The sequence below is a fragment of the Hylaeus volcanicus genome, chromosome 1, assembly GCF_026283585.1.
Source record: "Hylaeus volcanicus isolate JK05 chromosome 1, UHH_iyHylVolc1.0_haploid, whole genome shotgun sequence".
Taxonomy (NCBI): domain Eukaryota; kingdom Metazoa; phylum Arthropoda; class Insecta; order Hymenoptera; family Colletidae; genus Hylaeus; species Hylaeus volcanicus.
Genome location: NC_071976.1, coordinates 27,180,329 through 27,204,742, shown reverse-complemented (window position 1 = coordinate 27,204,742; position 24,414 = coordinate 27,180,329). Strand labels below are relative to the sequence as shown.

The following is a 24,414-nucleotide window of genomic DNA, read 5'->3' as shown; positions in this document are numbered from 1 at the left end:
CTCGTCAAAGTTCATCACACCATTCGTAGTTCGCACATTGTATATTTATGGATAACCTTTCGATTGGAAGACAATACTAGACGGGTCTATTCCGATGCAACCGTGGCTGCGTTTAAATGCATCCGTGAGGGATCCGCGTTAGAGTTCCACCAGAGATTTCGTATCGCCGTAATGTGGCGAGATAAGAGGGAGGCGATAAATTCGCCGCCATTTCTACTGGAAAATCAAGGCGAAAAAGAAGCGAGCCACTTCATGCCATAAATACGGATCGAATAGAAAGACGCCTTTCATAGAGATGTCTACTGCGACGCCTGGCTAGACTTTCTAGACTCTGGACACATCGATAGTCTCTACAAGAAATCCCTGTGTTGCTTGGAAGAGGTGAAATGTAATTTAGAATTCTTTCAACGGTATTTTGTTTCTCCCTTTATACGAGGAGTGCTATTTTTGTAAAAATAAAATCACCTCCACTGGATACAATTATTTTGGAGTAGTTCGAGTTTCTTGGATTTACTTTGACGTTCTCTTCTTTAAAAATACAAGGAGGTCAGAGTTTATTTCGGATGAGATCTTTTCAATTTGAGAAATGACGCTGTGGTTGGATGAAGAGTAATCTTGGTTCTATCCATGGAACTTGTCGAGGGTGACATGATGAATACATATTTATGTATATTTAATGCATCCCTTAATGCATTAAGTATTATTTATAGCACATTCAGGAAACAATTTTTACTGATAGAAGAATTCATTTAAATATCAATTTTCATCTACAACGATGCTATACTTCTGAGGGAAAATAATTTGCTGCATGGACGTAAAACAAAAAGTGAATATTCTCTTTGGAGGAACACTGAGCCTTACCATCCAACATAATGTTACCTATAATTGTTCACGTGACACAAAGTAAACATAATTTAACTTGAAAGAGAAGAATGTATAAATTGACACCAATTGCCATGGGAACAGTACTAAGATTAAATATACAATGCTTTCTGGTGTTCAGTTTCGTCAGACCATCGTGTACCTCGTATGGAATTGACTTGCAGTCTTCGATCGTCCAAGAGGGTGTTTTCTGGACTCGGAGTCTGCACTGGCAGCCTGGTCCTCGACGTTTCCGGTGGCTGAGGGCTCGTGCTGTCCGCCCCCCAACTTGGCCCACCGAATGTTGAGAGACTTCCCTCCATTTACGTTCCACACTCCCGTGTTTCATTTAAGATTCACGTTCTCGAACACATTGCGGCGACTTCTTGCCCTCGCGTTGGCTCTAACGACCCATTGATCACTCGAAACAGTTCACATTACACTTCTGTTTCATTGTCCACTGATGAAGAAGTTTCAAAAGTCCTTCGTTAAGAACACCAGTCGAGAGTTTGCGTAGCTCGGTCGCGGATACTCATCGAATGGATTTAACAGCTAGTTCGATCGATCTCGAGATCGCGGGTCGAATGGAACACCGTGGTTAACGGAGTTTGAACACGCTGCACACCGTGTCCCGTGAAGGAGACGGGATTGGATGTCCCCTGGAGATGCGGGAAGTTTCTCTTCCGCGGTCTAAAGAGGATCGTTCGTCGAAGGAAATTAGTGTCGACACGTAACCGATTCTCGCTCGTTCGACGGAGCTGCATGAGCGCAATTTATTAGAGTCTGCTTTCTCAAATATATATATATCACGTCGCGAGTCGCTTTTCCCGAAATGCTGCGAAAAAAGAAATTGTCCTCAGAGGATTGCACACATTTACGTTGGACACTAAACGGCGCTAATAAAGTCACACTTTTCTCGAAATATTATTAATTCTTTAACGGATTTTTGCGGCCTGATATTTATATTATTCCTTGAATTTAATTTTTTTTTTTTTTTTTTTTTTTTTTTTATCGAGTTATTGTGAATCTACAAAAATAGAAGACATGTTCATCTCGTCACTGATACAATGAGTTAATGATTACTACGAGGAAACTTTTTCGGTCCCCCGATGCTCGTTATAGTCGGGTTCGCCCGTTTTCCGTTATGTTTTCGTTACGTCTGACGCGTTTGTTTGAATTCGAGTTTAGTATGCTCGTAATATGGATACTGCAGGCCATAAAAAAGAAAGACAATTTTACGATTCATTATCAGCTCCTTAGACGGGGATTTTAAACGATCTCTACTCTATAGGGCTCAATGCAAAGAGAAAAAATAACCAACGTATGGAAATTAAATTTTAATCGGAATTGTTTCAAGTAATAAAGCCAGATTATTTTATTATTGAGATGTCACATATAACCGTCTGTAAAGCACCAAGGGATACTGTTTGACAAATGATAACAAACATATCAGTTTTAAAGCTATATACTCTACATTCAACACATTATTAATTTACAATTGAAAATTGTATTACCATTGTACAACTGAAAATCTATTATAATTGACCCACGTGCAGGAGCGAGAGTTAAAGAGACTGGGCAGTCAAACTGCTCCAAAATACTCTTTCAACACTTTCGATCTAACTAACAAAATATTTTAAATAATATGTAAGATATATAAACACACCGTAGAAGGAAAAGTCGGGACTTGTATTCCTTTTTTTTTTGTAATTGACTCTCAAAGAGAACTTAATTGTCAACAACTCGACAGTCTGGTCCTTTTAAGGGGTTGAAACGCAGAAACAGAAGACTGCTTCTAGAACCGAACTTCCCGACTTCGTTTCTCTTCGAAGTAACTTCCAGTCGAACCTATTTATACATCCTGTAACCTGGATTTCGACCAAGAATACACCCCAATCCCTGCGAAGCTACCCTAAATCAATCCGAGCTTATGCCCCGCGCGACGAATAACATCATCGGTGGAAAGCACGCGACAAATTCCGTCTCGAGTTGAAATCTCCGTCGCTCATCGATCACTCTCATCTCTGGTGGATCTGGCGCGCGGTTAGCAATCAAAATAATCCACCCCCGGGCGACGCGAGGGGCGGGGACCGCCGCGAAACGTCGGAAAACGCGTGGAAACGAACGGAGCAGCGGAAAACGGGCAAGAAAAAAAAAGACAGGGGAAAGGAGAGGAAGAGAAGAAATGCGGCTGCTGCAGTGGCTCTCTCCCGTTGCCCTCTATTTTTGTTCTCAGCTCGGTAATGCACTGTCTACAGGCTGTGTCAAAACTGGCGGTTCAAGTTTCGGGCACGTGTAAAAGTGTGTAATGCATAGTGGAGTCTCTCATTTTTTTTTAAATCTTGAAAGGAGGATCTTCTTTTGTGATCTTGAAAATCTATTTCGTGTCATTGTAGCTTTCGTCCCCTTGTATGGTACATAACGACAGGAGCAAAAGTGTGCACGTGGATCTGAACACAATTCGACTAAACATTGGGCTGTCTTCAAGAGGAGTGCTATAAATGAAAATGGCATGCAGGAAAGTGATAAGTGATAAGTGATGAAGTTTATTCAACTCACAAGTAAGAGTTGATTAGATTCATAAAGTAATAATGTAACTCCCTAAAAACTCTTCGTAATACTCTATAGCAACAAAAATAAACAAAAAGACGCACATCTCATCTGTGCAGTAAGAAAAATACAACAAAAATGCACACTTGCAGCGTACATTCAAAACGGAGCTTTAACACGGCCTGTATTTGCAAGGACGCTAGAACGAGAGGGAAGACAAAGGGTGCCCGATGGAACGGGACGAAGATCGAGCTTGCCAGAGCAAGAGAAACGATGCACGCGCGCTATCCGACGCTCGTCTACGCGCGCAGCTCACACAGACGGACGAGGCTACCGTATCAGAGCGAGGATTCGGTGCGGGCCGTGTCTGTGCAGCATGCTTCTCTCGTCCGACAACTCTAGCGCCACGAGTAGCGTCGAGGCGCTTGCACCATACGGTCGAACATTACATAACCGAGAACGATGAACCCAGAGTACAGTCACCCGGCACGCTCGCATCTTTGACGTGCGTCATGCCGCTGCCTCGAGTAGAGTGCAGAGCGCCGGCTACTATACCCGGAGCTCCCGAAATCGAAGCCACTTTGCGCCGTGGTTGCGCTTTGTTCAGTCCCAACACTATCAAGCCGTCACGAACGTGTGCGTACGTGCTCGCTTAGCGAACACCAGCTCCGATACATGCACGGTCGGCGACCAAGCTGTTTGCTAAATTGCGGAAACGGGGATTGAATGGACGCGTCTCGAGTCCTGTCTGCTGGAAATTGTCCAGACGGTTCGAATATCTCGATGGTTTTAATTTGGATTCGGTTTGTTGCTATTCTGTTAGGTCATCGCGTAAGTTCGTGCCGCAGGTAATGTTTATGACTAACAACAAGAAATACAAAAATTTTGTACCGACTTTGGCAGAGAGGTGAGAGAAGATCGCAGAAAGAGAGGGTCATTAGATTTTTTTCATGGGCACCTATAAGGGTACGTTTCGCGTATTTATTTGAATAACAGAACCTTTATGGAACAATAAGTGGAATAAACTCGTGGAATGACATACATCTACATCACTGTAATTTGAGGGAGGAGCAAATTAATTTATCAATTAAATTAATTATATATCCCTTATCCTCAAATATTACTGTAAAAGGATTGTTATTAACTGAGCGATATTAGAAAGAAGTTTGAGGTGCAAGTTCGAATTGACTAGCTTAGTAATTTCAGTGTTAAAGGATTTACTCGTGAAATGTGATCGTACCCAAGGAATATTCTACGTGTAAAGAATAAATTTTATAAGAAAATATTTGTGATAAAGTAATCAATTGGTTGAGAAGAATAAGAAGCAAAAGAAGAAAATTTATAGTTGGTGCGAGAAGTTGAAGTGCGAGAACGGCTGTAAGAACCAAAACAAGTTGAGATGCGTGAACGCGAAGAGTGGAATGATGAATGGGAACTAATGTAAACCAGACCCATTTCTTGGTCGAACGGTTGATAGTAATTAATAAACATACAGGTAAGTAGAAAACTCATCTTGTTATACGCGTATCCTCGCTAATAATGTTATTTAGTATACATCAGCGAGTTGCCTCGAACAGGACTATCGAATTTTCGCGGATAGAACGATGACAGAGTTTGGGGTGTCGAGGGATTAGAATGCCACGCAAATATCGAAATCGGTTGATCGTGAGAATCGTGTATTTCGAAGACTAATACGACTGACTAATCTTAGATTTTCTGACGAAAATAGATAAACACTTACGAAATATTCGAGACAACGTCGTTATGGTCCCGCTGGAGGTTTCCCATACAAATGCACTCAAACGTCGTATCGGCTAGAGATAAAAAGTATCTATGACTCCTATAAAATTCCAATTACGAAAGAGATATCAAGGCAGAGGCCCAATAGAGACAAACAGAGTTTCGATTCTTTGACTCAGGCACAATTTTTCCTATCAATTGATACTATTGTTGCGATATTGTAATCTGTCCTTGATTGATTATGAATCATAAGTCCTACGTCGAACAAAATATTCTTTTTAAATATATCGCTTTTGGAGAAGCGATTCATTCATTAACGGATTAACCTATAAAACTCCATAACATATTCTATTACAAAATTAAAGTAGATTTGAAATCTTTGTAATATACATAATTTAAATTTGAATCCAGATGAGCACGTTAGATTCATCATCTAATACACCATCATACGTTAGTATCCACCGTCGTACTAGAGGTTTGGTGTGACCAATTTCGAAAAAAAAAAACGTGAGTTCCGTTATCTCGAAAATTCCTCCTTTAAAAATGTAGGATTTACTGCATACGTGCGTCATATATGGCTCGTGTTAACAGATTTCGCGCAACGGATAAATAAATCGAGCCGGACAGCGAAAGATACCACTACCTACGAAGCCGGCGAAGTCGAAACCAGTTAATCACGCAGCTCCGTAAGTTCTCTCTCGAGTGGCTGCCTTAAGGTTTTCCAGACGGAGACAGAGCGGGTAAATAGAAAGAGGCAAATAGTCTAAAGACCATACTGTACCCGGAACTCTCGAAACTGAAGCCGCATCGTCGCGTAGCTTCTTTGAAGTAGTCGGTTGAAAATCTTAAGACCAGTGTCTGCGACGCGGCCAACACGTACTACATCCGGAAATAACGAAATTCGAACTTCTTCCTTGTGTCCAGGACAGCTTCGAGTCTAGGTAGTTCTCGACGAAAGACGAGTACCACGAAACGTTGAACGGAGAACGCTAGAGATTCGTCGCGAGACTTTATGACGGTAGAAACGAGGTGCAACGAAACACCTAAGCGAAACGTTGGATAGAACATAATTTGTGCGAAAATTACGAATACCAGAACGTCTGGCATCTCTGAGATTTACTAGAACAAAGGAAAGCAAATGATTCACTGAGATAATTACTGAAGTTAAGTACACGACGATTCAGTTTTGCAACAGGTTTGAAATGGAAAGATAAGTGATAGAGGAGGACTATTTGTACTGTATTATATTTGCGTCGTATAAGAGAAATCAGTTATAGTTCTTGTTTGAACAAGGTAGCAAAGATGTACAAATTTTGTCACCGTATCAACATTCCTACTCTTGTTTCTTTCAAGATTATAGCTTCTATTTAAATATGTACTTGTATGGGCAGCTTGGAACAGCTTCTAGGCGAGATAGCCCGAAACGAGGACTTTAAAATGTTGGACAGAGAACGTGAGAGGCGTGTCGTGAAATTTTACGACGAAAGAAACAAGGTAGAACGGAATACCTAAGCGAAATGTAGCATGAAATATAATTTTTTGGTGAATTGTGAATGCTAGAGTGTCACATATCTTTCACTGGGACAAGGAAAACATGGCCTCAGATGAATATTAGAGTTCAACCTTTTTGGATCATAATGCTTCAATGAGATTTCTATGATAACATGCTTATACCACGACATTGTTAAATCGTGATGGAAATAAATTATCCTCACTTTATTCCTACTCCTATTTCTTCTACAATTGCGTTTGTTATTCAAATATGTACTTGTACCGCTCTCCACGTGATAACTCGTAGTGAAAAGCAGGCACGCCACGAGATTTTATGACGGAAGAAGCGGGAAAGATCGAAATATGCGAATCGCGACGTTCGTCATCATACATATATCTATCAACGTTCAAGTCCTAAAAGTTTCTAAATTCGGCTGCCCCCGTGTTCGTAGCTTTCGATGAAACTCGAGACACGTAACTTTCGACTGACGCTGGAAATAGCCTACGAAATTAAATGAACGAAAGCGTAGACAATCACGAAAGCTACGAGGAGTCGAACACCACGTTCAACTTTGGAACATTATCGGAGGTGACAATGCGACGTAAAGCTGGCTCCAAAAAGCTCGCTCGCGACGGCATAAATGCGTAGACGTGCTTCGACTTCCGATTGGTAGAACGCAGTTGGATGAGCAAACCGATCGGATAACTTCGGCGCATTTGTGGAAGCATGGACAAGTTTCTCCGAGCAGATATTACGATCGAACGTTCCCCGTACCGAAACTTCGGACAGCTAGGCGTCTAGTGTTCGTTGCTATCGATGAAGTGAAATTAATTTTTTACATCGAATTAACAGCGCAAATACACATACCGCCTCGAGTTCAAAGTCCCCATAGTAACTATTTTATGTTTATGGCCATCCATTGCAGTTAACGCCGCTCGCTATCAGTGTCGTGGCGACTTTTAACCATAATTTCGCTTCATGTCTCACATCAGTGACATTTCAGCGGAATTCGCGAACTATTTCGCGTAGAATCCGGATAGAAAGTGGTCGAAAAGGCTCGGCCATCATAGACGGACGGGATCTCGACGGGGCATGGAAAAAATTGGGAACGCAAGTAGCTTCGAATGTCAGTGGTACGGCGTGGAATACCAATCGAGAGAAACTCGCAGCAGTTACAAAGTGAAATAAGGAACGTGTCGTCATGTCCAAACATTACGGCGACTAATATCCAATTGTCAAGATCGCGGCGCGTAATCGGCGATTCGCTATCTCGCGGCATGTGCCGTTACGACGACGATATTCTTATCCGATGCTCGACCCGAAAACGTGGTAATCTGCCTCGTGTCAAAGCACGCCGATGCGACACAACACGAAGGGTTCCACTGCCGAAAATGTACGAGGTCTCAAAAGTATCCGACCTCGTTGTGGACCTTGTTGTGGAGAAGTTATGGTTGATATGAATGATATCTCCTTCAAAGTGCATTAGCACTCCATTTATCTCAACGAAATTTTCATCGATTCTCCGTTTGACATCGCTTCAGTTACGTAAACACTCGACGAAAGACAATGTAAACATTATTCTTTTGTTTCATTTTTGAAAGATACATATTTGAACAACATTATATCAGATATTGGAGTAAATATCTCCGGATTCGCTAGAGTTACAGTCTCGAATATGAGACAATGTTAATAATTCAGCTTCAGAGGGTTTGAAAGATTCGAAGAGTCTATCATTAGTGAAATGCTTAAGTGAAAATAACTAATTTTGTTTCAACAGAACATAGTTTGAAAAGTATTATTAAATCCACTTATTTAAACGAAAAGTTACTAGTGAGAATACCAGGTGGACTCCTATTACATGAACTGCTTGTCCCCCGACGGGTTTATACAAATGGAGTTCTACTGAACGTCCCTTCAGAGACCACAACCTTCTTCTAGCAATGCTCCCACTTTTGGAAACACTCTCCAAATTCAACTTTCAGAATAGCTCACATCTGCCTCGTCGTGATTTGCACGTTTACAACGGTCTTAAATTTTTCATCGGAAATTGCTTCATAATTTGCTATGAATGACCACTTACGTTATCGTGACGTGCATTCAGTTATCGCTCTTCCCTAATCATCGTACCGAGGGTCTTTGTACAAGAATAGCCAAGTTCCATACATTCACGTGTAATACAACCCTCTCGATTTTCTCGATGTGTTTAAACAATGTCATGTCTACAAACTATCTCCGTTCCTACATCTCTTCGCAGGGGCACTTATCAAGGTAGCCCCTAAATGGTAAAAGCTCCATTTTTTCGAGAACAACATAACGAGATACAAAGATACATCCTCAAGTCGAACAGTTATGGGATAGACCACGCCGCACAAGAGAAACTTTACGGCTCCAGTCGCGTCATTCGTCATCTATACATACTGGTCGCAGCTCTACCGTCAACTTTCGACTCCGTTTATCGTCGGCGGTCGAGCGAGGTCATCGAGTTCTCGAGGTGCTTCCTCGACACCGGAAGACGTTGCTCGATCGTTTCGTGAACGCGAACATTCACGAACACCCGATCGTTTTCACCGCGACAGAAACTCCTACACCACGAGTAGACGCGCAAGCGCCGCATGTAAAACAAAATGTACACGTCGTGTGCACACGGACTGACGGATTGCGCGCAAGCACTGACGCACGCGCGTAATGCACGCGAGCACACGAACGGACAGGAGGTCGCGAGTTTTCCACCTGGAGCCTTTCCAGCGACGATGATCACTCCGTTGGCCGCACTTAACACGCGCACACGCGGAATGCGACGCACAACGACGGCACGTTCCTTTGTGGACGCGTACTCGACACTGATCCTCTTCACGTTGGAACCGTTCGCTCGTTGCGTGAGCGAACAACACCGAGTTTCGTGGGTCACGACGAATTCCGACGCGTTAGCCGCGAGTTCTCCGACCACTGTGAGAGGTGACGAGTCGAGTGCTGGAACAACGACTACCGAGGACGAAGAAAGGGGAGAAAGGAGAATGGACAGCGCTGGAGAAAGAAACGAAGAGGGCCAACCCGAGGAAAATGCCTGGTACACGGAGGAACGGCGCAAGGCGAACGTACTCTTCGACCGAGCGGGACCACTGGCAAGCACGCACACGTGTACCGGCGCGTACACGCGCGCGCACGTAGCCCACGATGCCACCACGTTTTCTTCCACCAATTTCGGGAGTCCCGTGCGCATGCACACCCACACACGCATACACGAGTAACGCAGAACACACACGAGCGGTTCGGAGTCGATCGGGCGCGCTCGATCCCGCGGCGAACCTACACGCGGTACGCGTTCCTGCTCCGACGAGGTCGCGCGATCACGCTTCCTGCTCGAGCCCGCTCGGGAAAACTCGCGGAAACTTCGCCGGCGAGACTGGCTCGCATGAATATTTCGGGGGTTTGATAAACCTCGTGTGGACGCTTTCGTTAGGATAGAAAGGAGACAAAGCAGAAAGAGAGAGAATGATAACGGGATAAAGAGGAGAAAAACGACCATAGAGGAGGGAAAGAAACAAAGAAAAGAGGGAGGGGAGAGGGGGTCAGAGATACAACGACAAAGACAGGAAAAAAGAGAGGAGGGATATCCCAGCGAAAAAAAAAAGTTCCCGACGGAGACGGATAGACGAGTGGGGGAATTGAATGAAAAAAGACGGAAACAGAAAAAAGAGGAGGGGGGGGGCGGATAAGAAGAAACGAGAGATGGAATGTGAGAGCGAGAAGGAGCGAGGTGTTTTTCGGGGACCGGCGTTAGCGGGTTGGCATCTCACAATATGTCAGAACTCCCCGCGCCCCCCACCAGCGAATGACGCCGCGTCAGGTCACTGAACTGTGCGCGCCTCCGCCGATGATGGCCGAGTGCCTCACCCTTCGCACTCCCTTCCCCGCCCGCGCCCCCACCACCCTCGCACGACGAGCGGAGCCGAGGAAACCCGAGCAGCGACGAGGAATTCGACGATTGCCGACTGCGCAACCCCCGAACGCTCACGGAAACACACGAACGGGATCACGAGCCGCGAGGCGCGCTTTCCGATCTCGTCCCGCAGCGGCGCGTTAACTTTATTAGTGCGGCTCGTTAAGGGCACCCCGGGCTCCTAAATACACGTGCGTATCGTGTTTCCCTCAGACGATGCTCGGGGAAACCACGGGTCCCGGAAAGTTTGTCTTTGGGGACGGTCGTGTCGCCACCGCCGCGACTAATTAAAGAACCACGATGGTTTTCCGTTTACTCCCGCCGTTTACGACTTCTTACTTTGATCGAGTGGTCGCGCCGCGACGACACACGACGCGCTGCGTCGCTGGATTTCGTGGAAGGGGATAATGGTGTTTGGAGATCCCTTGATACGGCCGGATTTTTACGAGTGACGTTTATATCGCTAGATGTAATTTGATAAAGACAAAGGTGCGTCACTCTTTACGGGCGTACCTTCACGCTTATCGGATTACTCATTTATTTTGGTTAAAAATTTAAATGCAATAATTGTCGAGACATTTTTTTGTATTCGTTGTTTAGAGGGATGATGGAATATTCTGAGTGTTACTTTATGTTTCTATGATAGTTTGAGATAGTTTATTTTTCTGATTCGTTTAAATTTTTAATTGCTAAACATTCGTCTTGAAGTTGACGATTACCATATAGTTGAAATGGAGTTTTGAAATGGTGCTACTTTGAGAATGGAGCATTAAAGTCTTTTTTTTTTTTTAATTTCTATGTGATCTGTCAAATGGTTGTGAATAAATCTCTGATAAAAGGGATAAAATTACTAAAAATGACAAGGCATTAGTAACTGGCATAGTTTTAGGGTATGAGAAGAAAATTCTTTTAAGGAAGTATCAAACATTATACAAGGAGGGCAAGATAATGCGAAACTTACAGTACTCAATAAAGGTCGATAGAATGCCGTTAATAACAGGACCGTTATTGAGATTCAGTATACTAAGCCTCATGTATATTTCATTGACTATTAATCGTGGCGAGCTCCATGCGTGTCTTTGTAAAATATTGCGAGTGTCGTTTCGGGTAAAATATGATTTTTCGGGCAACTATGAATGTTAGAATTAACGTGGCAATTCATGTCTCTAACGTAACATTTTCGAAGTGACATTATGTACGCAAATGTGAAGATTTCAGAAACGATAGAAGGAAGTGATTACTTCTAGAATATTATACATATATGGCGACATTTTCAAACTGTAAAAGAAATAAATTACAGTTCATAATGTGACAAGGAAGCAGATAAGCAGGTATAAATATTGCTGTTCTTGGCCTATAAATGACATTGTGGAGTTTGATGACCCAGACTTGTTTTTATTTCTCACAGAAATAGAGTTTTTTTTATCGATTCTACTCCGAATGATAAATGGTTGCTTGGTTGGAAAAATAACGATCACGACATGGAACTTATGTTTTTACGTTTTTTCGAAGAATCGTATTAGAATTCAAATGATACGGTAATTTTAAACATTTCTTGTTTCTGTAAATACCGAAATTCAAATGTTCCCGATGATAACGTCAAATCAAAGGACAAAAACGTTCTACGAAATACCACGCGATTACCTCAAAGTCGCCGGTCGCGAATATTAAAAAAAAAAATTTCAAAGTGTAAGGGGTTGAAGTCCTTTTGAAGTAGCAAAGTTATGCGAACGGTGACGCAAGATCCACTCGAGGAACTGTAACTTCTCATATTTCACAATGTCTGCTTCCATCGGGCTATTGCATCTTGGACAGAGCGGGATTGCTACACGGCGCGTAACAATCGGTTTTAATTTATATTCAGTGTTAATGCTATTCTACGATCGGTGTACGCTTTAGGCATTTGTGCCAAGGTCACTTTCATTTTTGTCCTGTGCATAATGCACTTAATGTAACGCGTACTGCCGTTCATTCGAAGTATTTCGATTCGACCCCCGGTTCTTTTCCGTGCGTTATGCATTTTTCATCAACGATCGTATGTTCGGCGATCGATATCTTCCGAGTAGCAAACATCGTCGATCGTGTTTACTAAACGAAAACACAGACATATTTCGATTTTCACACGCTACACAACGGGCTACTTGTCTCGAAAATCTAAACAGACCCGATGCAAATAATTTTTTCTTACGATAAAGTTTTCACTGCTTTACTGAATATTATGAGGAAGAGTGCTGATACTTTGTTTAGATGTACGTTGATTAACAGTTTTTGTAATTCACATTTTTCGTTTGAATATCCTTTGTAATTCGTTTGACACCTACATAAAGAAATAGAAAAATATTTTAGGTATATTCTTATTAGTTTCTCCTATAAAGCCGTACTTGATCTTCGTTCACCAAAATGGCGCTGAGCAAGTGGTACATCCCACGAGACCACGGTACCATAAACATTAGAATTTCACTTGTAGTCACCAATAAATCACTATACGATAGTCTTATTCTTCGTATACTATTAAAAACAAAATTTATCCGTAGATATAGATATATCACTGGCGCGTCGACTATTGAGGGACGAAAAAGATGCGCAATTTTTTTTATTCGTTCTTAGATTCTCTCATTGACATTATCGTCACGCGGCATCGTCGTCCTTCTTCGTCCTCTCTCCTTCACCTAAACACACACATGCACACGTATACACGTTTTCCAGAAGCCTGCCCCTGTGTAGAACCACTCCATTTGGCCCGCTCTCTGAGCATGAATTTTGAAGCTGTTGCCTCTCTCCAAGAACGTCTTTCCCACTCTTCTGAACACATTGTTTGTCTCCTTTCGCCCTTCCTTTGTATGTATACTTCTTTTTCACCCTTTGCTTCCCCTCCCGCACCCTTATGTCCGAATAACTCCTTCGTAGGTTCGTTCTTTTTCTCGGACACGCGCGCGCTTCTCCCCACCACCTACACTCTCGCTCCCCACTCTTCGCAGCATCGCTCTCAGTCCTTCCTTTCCTCTTTCTGGCCCCCCTCTCGTCCCTCAGTATTATTGTCTCTGCCCCCGCGATCCTCCCCCGCCACTTCGCCCAGGGCATCGCCTCCTCTCACTTCAAGCCGTTCCCTCAGTCGTCCTCCCCCTCTTCCCATGTCCCTTTCGCTCCTTCTCTCGTTTATTGCATAACCGTGCACGAGGTTGCCAACCTGCGCCGCGTAATACTCTATAAATACGTTTCGCAAATAAATAATCGTCCCGGCGATATGTCTCCTCGCGGCTGTTCCAGCGCTTCGCCTGCGACCACGACGTAGATGGGCAAAGGCTCTTATCTAAACGCAAACTTCGAATAAAGAACGGAAAATAAACGATTCGGTGTTTCTAGCTTCTTAATACGTGAACGCAATGCGTAGCGAGTGTAGCGAGCGTGTACTTTGTAATTTAAAATAATGCAAATGCCCCGTTGCACCTAGGCTGATTGAGGTTGAGGTATCGACGCAGATAAAATTTATATTAGTTACTGTGGTGGCAAAAAAATGTTCAATTTCATTTTTCATTTTTTGATAAATGTTGGGATTCTACTCTTTCGATAAAGAAAATTAATATTCGATTCTGTGATATTATGAAAATACCAGTTCGAAGGTGGTAGGAAATTAAACTCAAAGCTTGTTCGATTGAAGAATAATGTATTTCAAAATAAACATACGAAAGTGTAACCATTATAACCATTTCTATTCCTTAAAAATGTTTCGTTTACCTGCGATATGAACAAACTTTAGTAAAGAACAATAATACGTCGACCACTAATTTCGTTAACCAGTACCCATGGTAGCTATAATAATATCATCGTTTGATTTACTTTTTCAACCAAAAGAAAACAAGACACAATAACATATCTATTTAGTGTACCCGTACGATCGAATAAAAGTCACGAATAAATTGCTCCACGATTCGTTATCTGTTCGAATAAAAATATACCCATCTCTGGACTACGACGACGCTGTTCGTCGCGCTGGAATTTACACGATGAAATGACCCGATAGCTGGAAACGATAAGGGACCTCGTCGATAAGCGGTCATGTTCGCGCTGAGAATGCACGTATACGCGCAACGAAATGCGAGAAAAGGCGGAGGAGACGCGTGCACGCATCCGACGTCCGCCACGACGCTGATCGACGTCGGTTTCGTGTGCAAAGTACGTAAACTGCAAACGACAACGCTTAGAGCTCTCGCGTTCGTGACGTCGCCCACACTGTCCACGGTGTTTTGTAAGAGAGACGACACGGTAATGATCGATTTGCCTCGGCGTTATGTAATTCGAGTGACTCGAACCGGCGTTTCCTTTTCGTGACTCCTCTTCCGGTCGGATGGAAACTTTCCTTGCCATCAGATCGATTAAGGGGATCGTCTAACCTACGAATTTTAAACGTCTGTCGCTCTTCAATGGTTTATTTCTTAGAATAAACGTAATCATTTGATATAATTTGTTGTTCGTTTAGGGATCGGTTTGTCAAAATTTCATTCAAAAATATTATTAATCGTATAAATTTCATTCAAAAATATTATTAAACTACACAAGTTTTGATTAATATATTCAGAAAAATCGGATTTCGTTTATATAATAAGTTTCTCGAATAAAAACAGTATTGAACTAACATGCTGGAAAGTATCGCAAGATATTCGTCCCTGTAATTCGGCGCTTCTCTCGCGACACAGGAGCAGTATCGTACACAGTTAACACGTCTTTGTCGATGCCCGTTTATGTACTGGTCGAAGGCTGCGCCGTAAATGGTGAAAAATCGGCCAATGGGCGAGTGAACTCGAAGTCGCGAAGGATGCGCCGCGAGCCAATCACGACCAACGTTGCTCGATCAGCTGTCGCGTACATTTACACCAGGTGAATCAGAAACAGTCTCCAAAGAACGGAACGATCGTGTTTTACGAGAGCCCAAGTACGTTCAATTCTCTTTTTACACCATACTTCTTTCCACGGTTTCGATTTAACCCTCGACTGCATGAATTGTGTTCTCGTTTTTTGGACACCTGAAAAGAATTTATTTCTTGGTTATTTATACACTCGTGGCAAACTAAAAAATTAGTAGCTGAGTCTGTACTGCTACTAGATGCCCCTACGACTATGTCATGACTGAATGATGTACAATTTTCTTAATAAACTCTGTAGACATTTTCTCTTTGATAAAGTTTCAATGGAATATATTGTGCAATGGAGGATTAGTACGATTTGAAGAAAATGAATTGATTTTGTCTTTTGGTAAATTAAGGACACGAAAACTATGGAAAAGCAACATATAATCACATAATACCCATAATAATAATTAACAAAAATACTCAAAACTGCCACAATTCGTCTAACAATAAGATATAAGCTTACAATCGTCCTGCCAATCTTACAAAGTTACTCAATCTTTCAAATATCCTAGGCATTTTGTCAAATTCCTTGGCAGTCATCTCACAGTTGTTGTTTAAGTATTACATTTCAAAACTGGCAATATATATCTCGAAGAAAGAAATATTTTCAAATGGTCCCAAGAATAAAATTCTAACAGATTTTAATCTGGTCAACGATCTTGCACGACCTATCCACCTAGAATTCATTAGCCTTTTCCTTTGTAAATATTCTTTTTATCCCTCATCCAACTTTTTAATGAGCAACACATCGCTTTTCTTGCTGCTTTATTGAACGTACCTCCCGTACAAAAAGAGAATCGATCGGACAAGGATGTCGAAACAGCTTCGATCGATTGTAACTCCGTTAAGCCCGAGACTTGGCACAAATTGCTCGGCCGAAGTTGATGTTTATTTCCATGACACTTAGGAACTCGCTGCGAAGTTTGTTGTCCCCTCGCGGCCCACCTAAATGATGTCAGACATCGTAGCGAGGAAACAAGCGAGTGACAGCATTAATTCGTGCTGTCTTCTGCGATACGCTCCAGCGGAGAACCAATCGTCCCCGCGTTCTAACCAGATGCGTGTTTCGACAACGCGTTAAAAACTTTGTCGAACATTTGCATTCTTTAGAGAATTTTGAAATTTTCTTACATTTTCTTATATACTATTGTCTTATTTTAGGCCTTATATTATACATGGTGTACATATTATTTACTTCATCATTTAAATTAATATATTTTGCGTTTCATTTTCTTTATATTAAGAATCGAGTCAGTAGAAATTTAATTTGAGTCACAACTTTTTTTTTTTAATTTGTCTTAAGTCACACAAATCAAAGTGAATTTTCACGATAACCTGAAAACTCTGCATTTTTTCGAAGAGGTGTTTCCACCACCACGACCTTCCAAAACGGAAAACAATTACCTCGCACAGTTTCCACTGAATTTCGCTAATGTCGCAAATTTGATTAAATTTTCAAAGTATCGAACTTGCCTCACGAGTCGTCCCAGACATAACAGCGTTAGGTAACTCGTGTCTTAATTCGTCGTTTGAAGTGACGAAAACTTTCGTCTTCCACGCACCGCAATTAGAGTCGCGGCCGACGGGTCTGAAAATGTTCACGTATCAAATCTTTTCACCGTCGCGACTCTCGTCGGGCTTATCTCCGTTCGAAACGGGAGCTTGGGCTCCGCACCGTTTATCCAAATATCTTTTTATCGCTTTCTCTCCGCTTCGCCATCCGCGCAAACGGGTTGCGTGCAGCCACTGAAGCGAGTCGCGCGTTTGTCGTCGCGAGTCGCGAGTCGGCGCGAATCTCGGGATGAATGTAGGTCAGGCTATAGAATAATCAGTATGGAGGTAGGTTCTTACGGACGAGCGCAAGCGTTCCGCGCGCTTTTGATATTTCGCTTCTTTCTTCGCTCTTCTTCGACGCGCCGCGTATCCGCGGAACCGTAGAAGAATGGACGAATTCTCTCCATCGCGCACGTTGCTAACTGCAACGTGGAGGCAACTTCTGCGAGCAAATACTCGTAATTAATAACGAGGATGTGGGTTTGTGCTTGTTACGTTTCGAAATTAGTATGTTCATTACTTTCTTCGCGAGCAAAATTGTCTTTCGTGAGGATCGTCCATAGTATTCATAAGTAGAGGATAATTAAGATTTATTGTTTTCTTTTGGAGAAAATGATATTCTTCAATATTCTCAATGATGCATTACAATGTTTTACATAAAGCAATTAGTCAACTTTTCCGAATTATACCTTCGATTTATGTGTATATTGAACAAATAGAAGAATCTTTATTCGCCTACAACTGGAATAAATGTCTGCCCATATTTGGAACAGGCGAATTTTTTTCATCGTCCACGATTGGCGAACGATCGCATCTCCCGCGGCTGCGTTGAATAGATTCTATCGAGGTTACCGATAAAGTGATCCCTATCGTTTGTTATCTTGCACAGAGACAACGCGTTGTTTGCAGTGTGTTGCTGCAACTGTGGAAAAAAAATCTGCGAAACTCCGCGCCGCATGAGAAAAGTTGCACGGTCATCGGCAACGTTTCCAACTGACCCAAAATCAACGATAATACTCTTGACAGAGGAGAATCGCGAATAACTTCATGCTGCGACTAACTCTGTGATTAAAAAACATGAAAAACGGATAAATTAACCATTAGCGTAAATACCTTGATAAGTTCAGGTTTGTTTACCTTTTTGTTAAGTGAGTAATTAGGTATAACACAATATTTATTATATAAATTGCTATAGCACGATACAAACTTTTATTCGGGAATGTTGTTGCAATAATGGTACGCTAAATTACTACAAAATTATGTTAATGTTATCGAGAAATTCAACGTATGTTTACTAATTTATTTGAGCAAGTCCAAGGTGGAATAAAATTATTTTCTATTTGACTTTTAAACGAAGTATAATAACATAAGCTTAAAAGTTACAAAACCAGATATAAACCGAGTAACTTATGACTTTTAAAAAATGATCAACTTTCCTTGTGTCATCTTTAATAATAAATAAACAGGCAATTACAATCACCTATGTGATGGACCTCGAATATCTCGCAACATAGTCAAGTTTACTGCAACAAAAGGAGTTCATAGAATCACAATATTTTCCCAACGACTAGAAATGAGGAATCGATGGTCGAGAGGATCGAACGCGGAGCATACACGATCAGCATGAAGACACCCACGCCTATGCAACTAATGCTAAAGATACACGAGATGAAATATAGCGCGACGATCTCCGGAAATAAGCAACTGATTACGCAGCCGGGAGAGCCGAACGCGATGCAGATTTCATCGGTGAGAAAACACCGAGCGCATGGATCTCTCTCGAGTTATCGATCTTCTCGAACGCCCACGGCTGTACACTTCTGGCTCGTGATACGCGAGACGAAACACGGCGCGATGATCTCCGGAAATAAGGAGACTATGCAGCGAGGAGAAACGGGCTGCAGCGCAGATTTTATCGGTTAGGGACATCGAACGGTAACTGCTGCCTACCGATCCGCTGCGACTATGTATCTCGGTTCGTAGATACAATGAACGAAACACAATAATGTGAGAAAGTATTGACACGGCACATGATTCAGTACTCAGACACTTACAACCGTTGAAACATTGCTTCTATTCGTTTTTGCCTGTACGGATCCTTATTCGCGATTTCTCATTTGCCTGTGTTCACGAATTGAACAACTCGGTGAAAATGGATAACGTGAAGATAGTAAGGACGTGTTTTGCAACCATTTGGTGTCTAGACGGAGGTATTGGTACACCTGTTTAAAACTGCATGTACATCTTCTTATATGTTATTTTCAAATTTTATGTAGTTATTATTATAGTATATATAGTATACGCTACGTAATTATATGGTAATAACTATATTTCTTAACATTAGCATCTGTAAAAATGTGACATACAGTCAGCGTAATAAGTATTTGTACAGGAACCATTTATTTTAAGTTGGTTGCTGTACGAATACTTCTTACACTATTTACCCTTCTTACACTTCTTGTATAAATTGAGACGTGTACAAAAATGTATGAATCTGTGTTACGTAAAAAGAGGACACGTGAAGTATTATATATTCATAGCGGTATCAACGCCTGAAGAAAGCGATGAGGCAACATTTGCATAAGAAAGGTGTATGAGCACACTTCGCACGAAATGGTGCCATTTGAGAAGATATGCGAGCCCCAGACTGTAGCCTAAAAGAAAGAACCTGTCACATCAGTGACTGTTTTAGTTACGACACATTATGAAAAAATATACAACATAAATACATGGTTCCAGAGTTACGCTATGGAATATGGCTCGCGCTTTGAGAAGAGATGGCTCCGAGTGCGAATGGTTGACGCTTGGGTCCGGCAGAGGGCAGCGCGGTGGGAGGCGATCGGTGCGATTCGCGAGGATGACCGATCTCGTCGATTGCGTAACGCCACTTCGCGAGAACGGGAGATGCAAACGGCCCTTGAGGCCGCTTAGTGCGCAACTGCGAAGGAGTCCCGCTCGCCCGTAGACAAGAGTGACTGTTACAGTTTCCTTAAGCGAATTCAGATGTAGCAACGCTTGCGACATTGCGTGGCGTGGACAAGAGGGTACAGCAGCGCTCGATCGACGACCCGAGCGGTGCCAAGATCGCTCGAAAAGATTTTCGAATTTGGGCCGCGCCGGACGCGAATAGCTCGGAAACAACATCGGCCGATTCAACCGGTTGAACATTGTCTTCCGTTTCTCGCGGTCATTCATTATGTATTTTCGTCGCAACGCGGTCTGCTACGGACGCGTACACCGCGAATAAATTGTAGACCCGTTACGCGCGAATTTATCGCGTTAGATTCACTGCTCGCCAAGGCGGGTCTAGGATACCCTGCCGCCGAGGTATCAATTCAAATTTCCCGCGTTTTAGAAACACGACTGTCCCCGTGAAAGTTTTGCGACGATTAGGGGATAGCACAATCGTGTCTTCAATGTTACTTCAATATAATTTTAATGGATATGGTGCTATGGAAATTCCTGGCCAACTGGCCCTGGCTTGACACCTCCAGGCACATCACATTCACACATAAAAGATGATAATGAAATTATTATGCCCTATGATCGGTTCATAGTTTGGTACCACAGCAATATTATTACTCTGCCAGCTGGGCTCATCAGTAAGCTACCAGATCTTGCTTTAGACGTGACTCCATTATTGGACTCAATCTGTTCAAACTAATTACATACCAGTAAACTATGGAGCGATTGGAAACCGTTCAAACGATTAATAGCGTTGCGTTTAAGACAGGATCTCCTAGCCTTGGCGATGAGTTTAACCAGTGGATGCGGAACTTGAGACAATAATATTGCTCTTTGTTCCGCAGATATTATAAAGAGATTTCTTTAATATACTGGTGGCTTCTAAGTAGATGTGGTGGGTTCGTGAAGGTAAATGACCCTCTCTCGATCTCTGAGAGGCCCCGGTTCCTAGTTTCAACTAGGAATCGATCGCTGTGGGTATACTTCTTGCCTCAGAGACGGTTAGTATGCGCGGTAAGTTGATGGGCAGCGACATCTACTATTCGAAAGTATGAACAGTTTGAAAAGGAACCGGAGAGGAAACAAATACTTAGGGGACTGATTATACAATACCAATCTATCTAATGTAATGTAACAGTACTGATAACAGCAATACTCATACATATCAGATAATCATTCAACGAGCGATAAACAATTCGTATTTAAAACATGTCTACCATCCAAGAGTTTCCTCCATCCGTAGTTCAGGAAGCTTCCAGCGCTAGACTATCGTCCGCCGTTCGCCACTTCGATATCGCGATTATCCGTGCATGTCCACGAACGACTCTTATTCTATAAGCGGCGGCTAATAGCCGTGCTATATCTCCGCGCGTCGATTCGATCGCGAGTTAACGTCTATTACCGCTGCACGGGTTTGCGTTAACACCGCTTGACGATCGAATGCGACACCTCTCAGCCCCCCTGCCGCCGGTAACGGTCGGTTAGGGTGTTCCTCGAGGCTTCTAGCCAACGAAAAAGCCCCGCCGGTTTCTCGTGCGTGGAAAGTCAACGTTTTTCCAGCGGTCAATACGGGAATCTAACCGGCGACCGGGTGTCGGAAGGTTAGTAACTTGGTCAACGGTGAACGACCGAGGGTGGGAATTGCGCATGCGCCAGTACGCCGGTGACCCAGATGCGCGCAACGTGATTGCCGCTCGGCCATTCTCGCCGATTCTCGGCGACCCTCGGGGCCTCTCGCGGTCGCCTCGCGGTTGACCCACATCGCTACTCGCGGCACTCGCCACCACTCGCGCGCTGTTCGCACCTCTCTCTTTCTCTTTCTCTCTGGCTCTCTGTAGCACTCTGACTGCGATACGCCGATACGCTTCTCCTTTGCACCGACTCTCTCGATGATTCTCTTTTGAGTATCCCGCGAGAATTGGATAGGGTTAGATGATGACGACGGGTGTTAATGTGATGGAGATTGAACGGCTGAGAGGGGGATCGTTAATTAGAAAATGCGTTCTTTCTACTTCGGCAACGGGGTATAGACGTAATTTTTATGTAGATAATGGTTTCGAGTGGTAAATAGATGGTGAACAATTAGGGTGGCAGGAATTCGTTTTTTCTTTTTTCAGGAATATATCTGTCTAGCGAATATGTGATAGCGAGAATAAAATAAAGGTTGGTATTGTGTATGATTCTTTGAGAGTGAAATACTTTCTGTTATCGTTTACAGGAGTTAAATAAAAAAAAAAAAAAAAAATGCCACTAGAATTCTCTTTCGCGTTGAACGAATAAAAAATGATCCTTGTAACTGTTCGGTCGAGGCTCGCGCGGAACATTGATAGGTTGAAAGTCTGGCTGACTGGATGTCATTTGCGATTCGATGGAAGGTGAGTAGTCTGCGACGACTGCTAATTAGAAAATGTACTCTTTCTAATTTATGATCCGGGCATGAGATACCCGCGAGACCGGGGCGTTGATGAAAAATTCAACTCTTTGATGTCGTCTAGCGATTTGACAAAATTGCATTATTTGCTGAACGTGTAATCGTTAATTATTTAATTAGACTTTCCGGCAACGGCGTAATTAAAACGTCGAGTGAGAAGCTTTGGGATTATTTAAAGAGACGTCTGATGGAATCGTTTGTCACTTGATGGGAATTGAGTAATGTTATGTAGGTAATTGTAGAAAGAATAAGTATGCTTGTAGGATGACACGTACAGTCAACAGTTGTCTTAGTTATTCGTAAGCTGTAAATAGCATTCTCTGTAAATCTAAGTGTTTTAGTAAACATCCAACATAATGTCTCTTAGATTGTTTTCAACAGGATAAAGAATTCTCTTTTTATCTTCTAACTCTTTACAAATAATTAGTTAACACTTTTCTTAATAAACATAAATGTTTGAACTCAAATTAGTGAGTTATCATCAAAGAAAACAGAAACTTGTCGCTGCAAACGTATTAAATAAACACTCTAAAAATCAATATATTATTGGAATTGTCACATGAACGATCGATTTCACTTTCAATCAAAATACCTCATAGTGATTTATTTACAATATCTATTCAATCGAACGACAAGCTTCTATTCGTTCATCGAGAAATATAATTTCAATCTACTAATACCCATCGTAATTTCTATCGGACAAACAATCGCGCCCAAGCATGTTTATCTTCCGCTTGTTATTTGGAATGTGTAACTAGATTCAAAAAAATTCCCATTTCCGACGGTGCTCAGAAAAATCGAGGAAAAAAGAGCGCGAAAAAGGACGTGAGCAGTGATAATTTAAAAATTCGGAGCCAGGTACCACTCGTGATTCGAGAGAAATTGGAGGGTCCGAGAGGATCCCTGAAATATGAAAAGGCACGTACGGTGTGGCTGTGCTTGAAACTGAGTCACCGAAGCGTTGCTCGCTCGTGACTACCGCTCGTATGTATCACCGCTACCTTTTTTTTTTTCGCGCGAGAGTGCGAATTCTGTTTTATCATCAAACGAATCGACGCGAATATGTTCCCAGGATTTTTTTCCTCCGCGATTCATACTCCCACCGACGATGACGAACTGCACTATCGCAACCGTAAATAAATTTCCTCTCGAAGGAGAATAATTCGTGCGTCTCCACTGTTCGCAATGTGCGTAAGAATGTCCCTATTTTTCACTCCACTGAAACTGCAGACGATATTTCACTACCAACGTTAGCGCTTTCGAAACAGCTGGCTATCCACGGACAGCGTATTATCGCTGAAAAGAATTAGAAGGTATAATTAATTGGTGACTCGTTTTCTCCGTCGTTTCAGCGTTATCTGGGTGTTATATCTGCGCCGTCAAGTTACGAACATTCGTAGGAGGAAAGGCTCACATACGCGTGGTATTTCTTTTAATACCGTACCGATTTGCGGCTTGTTCGCTTCTAGAAACGCAAGAATGTTGAAAGGAATCGCGGCACCTTGAACACCATCGGCTGCTCGACTGTAGCGAGTGGTTAATCATACTAACGACCGCGTCCGATGATCATTGGGGATCGATAAGGGTGAGATCGAGTTCAATTTGTATCAAAAATATGCATACATAAGCAGTTTCTTTATTTACATATTAAATTCTTATATGGAGAATTGTTTGAGCAGTGTTTTCCTTATAAATCCTTATAATAAATTTCTGTTTGGGCTACTAGATAATTACCTAGAAGAGTCGTGTTTGTTTACTGCAATATATTTGCAAAGGGTTCCAATTTACCTAATTTAAGAATCACTTAGAAAGCACTTAGAAAGACACTTCTGTTTATTGAATTACAGGAACGAACAAATATATTGACAACAAGACTTTATCATAAATTCAAATTCATAATCTTCAAAATAGAATTAACTAATGCACATGAATATTAATTGTCTAGAGCACGGTAGCGTATACATACTATGTTATA

General features: G+C 42.3%; 1 protein-coding gene across 9 annotated transcripts in view; it reads right to left on the bottom strand.

Moving 5' to 3' along the window:
* LOC128877920 (probable nuclear hormone receptor HR3) overlaps nucleotides 1-24,414 on the bottom strand; it is a 151,684-nt gene that overhangs the window by 30,995 nt on the left and 96,275 nt on the right. The window contains exon 1 of one of the 9 annotated variants that reach the window (XM_054125621.1): nucleotides 1,025-3,654. The exons of the other annotated variants lie outside the window; for them this stretch is intronic. Coding sequence (XP_053981596.1) covers nucleotides 1,025-1,184 — 160 coding nt within the window. The 5' untranslated portion in view covers nucleotides 1,185-3,654. Of the gene's footprint in view, nucleotides 1-1,024; nucleotides 3,655-24,414 lie in introns of those variants that run through there. 9 annotated transcript variants of the gene reach the window in all.